At 42.7% G+C, this 6,000-nt stretch overlaps 1 protein-coding gene across 2 annotated transcripts in view; it reads left to right on the top strand.

Moving 5' to 3' along the window:
• The first annotated feature begins 1,154 nt into the window (after nucleotides 1–1,154).
• Nucleotides 1,155–6,000, top strand: part of VIRMA (vir like m6A methyltransferase associated) — a 62,167-nt gene continuing 57,321 nt past the window's right edge. Inside the window, exon 1 of one of the 2 annotated variants that reach the window (XM_032421620.1) lies at nucleotides 1,155–1,397. In XM_032421620.1, coding sequence (XP_032277511.1) covers nucleotides 1,335–1,397 — 63 coding nt within the window. In that variant the 5' untranslated portion in view covers nucleotides 1,155–1,334. The remainder of the gene's footprint in view (nucleotides 1,398–6,000) is intronic. The other variant, XM_032421619.1, reaches the window with a different exon arrangement.

Raw genomic sequence — 6,000 nt, 5'->3', positions numbered from 1 at the left:
TTGCTGAGGAAGGAGATAGATGGAGATTTACTTTAAAAAATTAAAAAAATAATTTATTATTAAATATTTCAGGCATACCAAAAGGCACAAACAATAATGTGAGGCATGCCTGTGAAGCCATCACCAACCTAAAGAAACATAATCAAAGCATTTGAAGCCCCTGTGCACTTCTCGATTTCATCTCCCTCTAGTTTCCCACCATCTTTAAATTGTAGTGTTTATCATGACAACGCATTTTTAATTTTATAATTTATATACATTCTCCCCCAAAGTTATATTATTTTGCATGTTTTGAACTATATAAATGCTATTTTACACTACATATTCTTCAACCTGTTTGCTTAGCCCTGCTTTTCCATGTTTATCCATGATTTATCCAGATTATCCATGTTAGCTATGCAACTAGTTCATTCTTTTCTACCTGCTATATGCTATTACATTGCATACATATACCACAATTTACTTATTCTTGTTAGTCAATTAACAGATTTTTTGCAACTATTAAGTTTTATCATGAACATTCTTGTATGCGTAGGTATTTCTTGGGGCACATATGCGAGAATTATCCTAGACTCGGGGTAGGCACAGTAAAATTACTGAAGTTATTTTACTAACTAATTCCTAATCGCTCTCCCAAGCACTTGTGCCAGGTTAGACTACAAAATAGCTCCTGTTGCTCCAATGCTCATCAACACCGAGGCAGTGAGACTTTTCACTCTATATTTCTATGTTCATGGCATTTCACATTATACGAATTCTTCGATTTTATTTCAATTAGTTCTCACAATAAGCCAGTGGGTTAGGCATTATCATTCACATTTGCAGATGAGAAAACAAAAAAAATCTCTCCGTTCTGAGACAAGTTTTTTTTTCTTCTTTCTTAAAGTGTTACTCTTCAGCCTCGCGTATTGAAGTATCAGCTCTGCAAAGGCTGCTTGCTTGGAAAGTATGTTTCACTGGGCCGGGCGTCCAGAGTTGGCGGCGTTCCCTACCCCTCCTCCACCCTCCCCAGAGCCTGCTCGGCACCTCCCCATCCCAGGGCAGTCGTGGCTCTGCAACGCGGTAGAAGGACAGGGTTTGGACCACTGGCGACGCCGTAGCCCCCTCCTTTTCTCCCCTCCGCCCCGCTCTCCGCTCCGGGGCGCCCTCCGCCGCGCTGGAGAAGGCGGGGCCGGAGACTTCCAGCAGCACCACTCTTCCGGATAGGCCCAGGCTTGCGGCGCCAGAGCTCTGGTCACCGGAAGTGCTGCGGTCTCTCCCTCTCCTGAGCCGCTGTCGCCGAGGTTGGAGCGCTGCCCCGGAAGTCCTCCCCCTGTCCCCCGCCCGCGGCAAACATGGCGGTAGACTCGGCGATGGAGCTGCTATTTTTAGATACTTTTAAACACCCTAGCGCTGAGGTAAGGTTTCACTGCTTGATTCCGACCCTGCTTCTCGACTTGAGGACCCTTACAAAAGGCCATTAGGCGTGCCTCGACTTTTCCTCCTGCCGATTGCCGCTTTAACTCCTCACATACACAGCCCCCTCCCCCCCAGCTTGGGTGTGGGCAACCACGTCTGAGGGAGGGCGGCAGTAGCCCCTTCATTTCCCTGCTTTCCGTTAGTTCCCCTTGTCTTTGGTCGAGTTGGCTGCTCAGCTTGCCTTGCCCCTTTGTTGTGCTGTTGTTCCTGTCAGCTTTGGGCATTGAGAAGGATCATGGTTCTCAGGTTTACCTCAAGTGGTGTTTGGGAGGGGTCTTGGACAGCTTGAGTTTGACAGTATAGGTGACTGAGCAGGTCACGCAGGCTTCGTGGTTCCTGAATCCCTCCTCCTAGGTCTCCTTCCTTACAGGAGTTGTGCTGCCCAGATGTGACACTCATTCGGTTTAGGGTTGCGGCGTTCGCCGGTTTGCCCTGAAACTTTAATCCTTATCTCTCGGAAAGATTTCACACGGTAGAGCATGAAATACACGGAAGGTCCTTTGCGTGGAGAGTACTTGCGAAGAAAGAATTGAGAGAATTGTAATCAAACTGTACAGCGTAGTTGCACTGTCGTCTTTGAGGGGCGAGGGTGGGGGTCTTGTGGAGGAGTCGTTCTGTCATAACTTGAGCGCCCTTGAACGTATGACTGGCCCTGTGATAATTAAATTGAATATAGCTGGCTAACTAAAGGTTCCCGAAAGCTGGCAACAATGAACATTAACGAAGTCCATAGAATAAAACAACCCAGAACTCACATGTCTCTTTCAGTGTAAACTTAATTGAGAGAACTCTTCTTTCCTCGGAGTTAGGGATGATAGTGAGTAGTGGTTGTATCTTAATGCTTTGTTTGGCAAAATAAAAAGTTGACAACTTTGGTCTTCTAATTGTCTCAACGAATGGTTTATAGGTGTGTAAAAATCAAAACTTTGGAAACTTCAGCATGTCTTAACAAGCAATGAATGAATTTGTGGTCTCATTTCTTGTGGTTCAGTTAGCTGTGCTTGTTCAACGACGGTACTTCTCTGACTGTACTTCTCTGACTGTACTTCCAGCTAGGCTTTAGAAAACTCATGGATTAGAACAGACCTGTCATGTGTACAGTAATAGAGAACAATTAAAAATGAAAGAAGCATATGACAAGTTAGTGGCATTCTAGTTTAGGAAAATCAGCATTCATTCACTTACATATTTAAGAATCTAGTGTTTTTTCACTCATTCTTAGACAGACATTGAGGACCAGGAGAGGATAGGACCAATTTGGGCAGTGATTGTGGGAGGCTTAGTAGAGATCACATTTGAACTGAGCCTTGAAGGAAGGCTAAGGCCTTGTGGGGGATATGGAACATTGAGTTGTTTGTTCCCAAGGAGTTTATAACTAAGTATTGGAGGTTAGGTCCACAAAATTATAATTCAAGTTAGAATGCGATAAGTACGTAAAGAAGCAGTGGGAATCCCTTGGGGTTTATCATCTTTCTCTCCCTCTCTCTCTCTCTCTCTTTTTTTTAAAAAGTAAGCTCTACACCCAATGTGGGGCTGAGATCAAGAGTTGCATGCTCTACCGGCTGAGCCAGCCAGGCGCCCCAGGGTTTATCATCTTTATTCCAAAGTGCCGATTTGTGTCTGACATTATTAGGACCCCAGTCAATATTTATTTAGCTTCCTTAGGTGCTACCAATAAAGGCTATGTGATTTCAGGGGAGGGAGAAATGACTGTTCATTTGAGAATATCAGGTAAGACTTCCAGGCAGTTGACATGTGAACTTGGTCTTTGGTAGAAGAGGAAATGTTCCACAGCTGTAGATAAGAAAGCAGGGACTCCTGGAGTAGTCAGTCCTCTGTAGAGAATGCCAAAAATCCTAGTATGAAGGGGCTGCTGAAGGGCAGTTCGAAGCCAGATCATGGAATTCCTTGAATGCTCAGCAAAGGAGTATGGACTTGGGGCGCCTGGGTGGCTCAGTCGTTAAGCGTCTGCTTTCGGCTCAGGTCCTGATCCCAGGGTACTGGGATCGAGCCCCGCATCATCAGGCTCCCTGCTCCACGGAAGCCTGCTTCTCCCTCTCCCACTCCCCCTGCTTGTGTTCCCTCTCGCTGTGTCTCTCTCTGTCAAATAAAGAAATAATTTTTTTTTTTTTAAAGGAGTATGGACTTTATTTTGTAGGAAGTAGGTAGTTTTTTGAGCAGGCAAATTAATTGACTAGTAAAATACATTAAATCGATTAATTGATCAGTAATACCTAAAACGGTTCAGAAAAATTAGAGGTAGCAAATCAAGAAGAAAAAGTGAGATGTAGTGAAAGTTCCAGGTTACAGGTAGGCAGTAATCATTGCCAGCATTTATTGAATGCTTATTTTGTGCAAGATGCAGTGCTTTGGTAATTTAAATATATTATCTCTAATTACCTTTCAGTAATTTTGAAAGATTCTTATCCCCAATTTATAGATAAGGAGACTTGAGTGTGAGAGGTTAGGTGACTTTCCTAAAGTGGCATAGCTGGATTAAGGCATTCCAATGCGTATTTCCTGGCTCTAAAGCAGTGCCATACTGTGTCTCAGTGGGACTAAGTAGGAGGGGATAGGCACGAGATAAATTTTGGACATAGAATGGACAGCATGGCAACTGATGTGTGAGGGAGAAAGAGTAGTTAAAAATGATAGAGTTCTAGTTATAGAGACTAGAGAACTGGTGGGACCATTGATAGAAATAGAAAAGTCTGGAATTGGGGGTGTTGGGAACAAGGTAATTTTAGTTTTTGATGTGTTTAGTGGTACACCAGAGAGATTTGCTCAGTAGGAAGTTGGGAATCTGTTTTAACAATTACTTACGAAAAATACTTTTGAAGGTGAGCTACAGTTTAGGAAGGGCAATACAAGGAAGAAAACAAACAACTCCCAAATCCATTGCCCTTGCTTTCAAAGGAGTTTGTAATCTGGCGAAGAAGATATTTATTTACATTTCCCAAGAGGAACACTGAAAGGGGTTTTAGTAGTTCTAAATGAATTACAAATTGTGTTTGTGGTTTTTATGTCACTTTTTAAAAAATAAATAACTTATCTTAGTAAATTTTAATTTCATTATAGAAAAATGAGAAAGTACAGAAAAGCAAAGGCTTTCATAGTCTCACCTTTCTTAGTCCTAGCTCTGGATTAACAGCTTTTTAAATTTTTTTTCCACATCCTCTAGTAGATACATATATGCTGAAATGTATACACCATCATCCGCATTAGCATACCTATACTGTATTACTGTTTTGTGGTTTCTTTTCTCACCTAACAATGTGTCGTGCATCTTTATAGACCAAGAGTTATGCTTACCTAACATTTTAAGAGTATACTTTGTTTTAAAACATTATCTTTTTATTATAACAAGGTAACACATGTATGAGGTACAAATTCAAAAGGTACAGAAGGGTATACAATAAAAAGTATGTCTTTTTCTTATTCCTGTCCTCTAGCTATCCTGTTTCTTTCCCTAAATATTCTATATAATACCATTTTTTGGGCTGCATAATATTTCTTTAAGTGGTAGTGCTATTATTTATATATCTCTGTTTATTTATTTATTTATTTTTTCTTTATTCATTTGAGACAGAGAGATATGGAGAAAGAGAGCATGAGCGGGGGAGGTGCAGAGGGAGAGGGAGAAGCAGGCTCTCTGCTGAGCAGGGAGCCGGATGTGGGACTCGATCCCAGGACCCTGGGATCACGACCTGAGCCGAAGGCAGAGGCTTAACCATCTGAGCCACCCAGGCGCCCTATTTATTTATTTTTAAGATTTTATTTATTTATTTGACAGACAGAGACACAGCGAGAGAGGGAACACAAGCGGGGGAGTGGGAGAGGGAGAAGCAGGCTTCCCGCTGAGCAGGGAGCCCGATGCGGGGCTCGATCCCAGGACCCTGGGATCATGACCTGAGCTGAAGGCAGACGCTTAACGACTGAGCCACCCAGGCGCCCCTATTTTTATTTTTTTAAGTAGTTTCTATGCCCAGCGTGGAGCCCAGTGTGGGGCTTGAACTCATGACCCTGAAATCAAGACCTGAGCTGAGGTCAGAAGTCGGACATTTAACTCCCTGAGCCACCCAGGCACCCCAATGCATCTTTAATGATTTATTACTTTCTAGAGTGGAATTGCTGGGTTAAAATACAGTCTTACAAGAGTGATTGATGCTAGAAAATCCTACTTCATTTTATTTTATTTATTTATTTTTTTGGGGGGGTGGGTGTGGAGGGCAGAGGGAAAGGGGTAAAGAGAATATTTATTTATTTATTTATTTATTTATTTATTTATTACCTATCTATCTATCTATCTGGAGAGGGAGAGAGAGAATCCCAAGTAGGCTCCACACTCAGTGCAGAGCCTGACCTGGGGCTAGATCCCATGACCCTGAGATCAGGACCTGAGCTGATACCAAGAGTCAGGCACTAAACACACTGAGCCACCCAGGCTCCCCAGTCCAAAGAAACCACTTTGGAACACATCTGAATAAAAGTGATAATGGAAGTGGTAGGAATAGATGAGATAGCCTTAGCTTACCTTTAAGG

Source organism: Phoca vitulina, unplaced genomic scaffold (genome assembly GCF_004348235.1).
Source record: "Phoca vitulina isolate PV1807 unplaced genomic scaffold, GSC_HSeal_1.0 scaffold25, whole genome shotgun sequence".
Taxonomy (NCBI): Eukaryota; Metazoa; Chordata; class Mammalia; order Carnivora; family Phocidae; genus Phoca; species Phoca vitulina.
The sequence above is the reverse complement of the archived record's forward strand: the minus strand, read 5'-3'. Positions and strand labels throughout refer to the sequence as shown.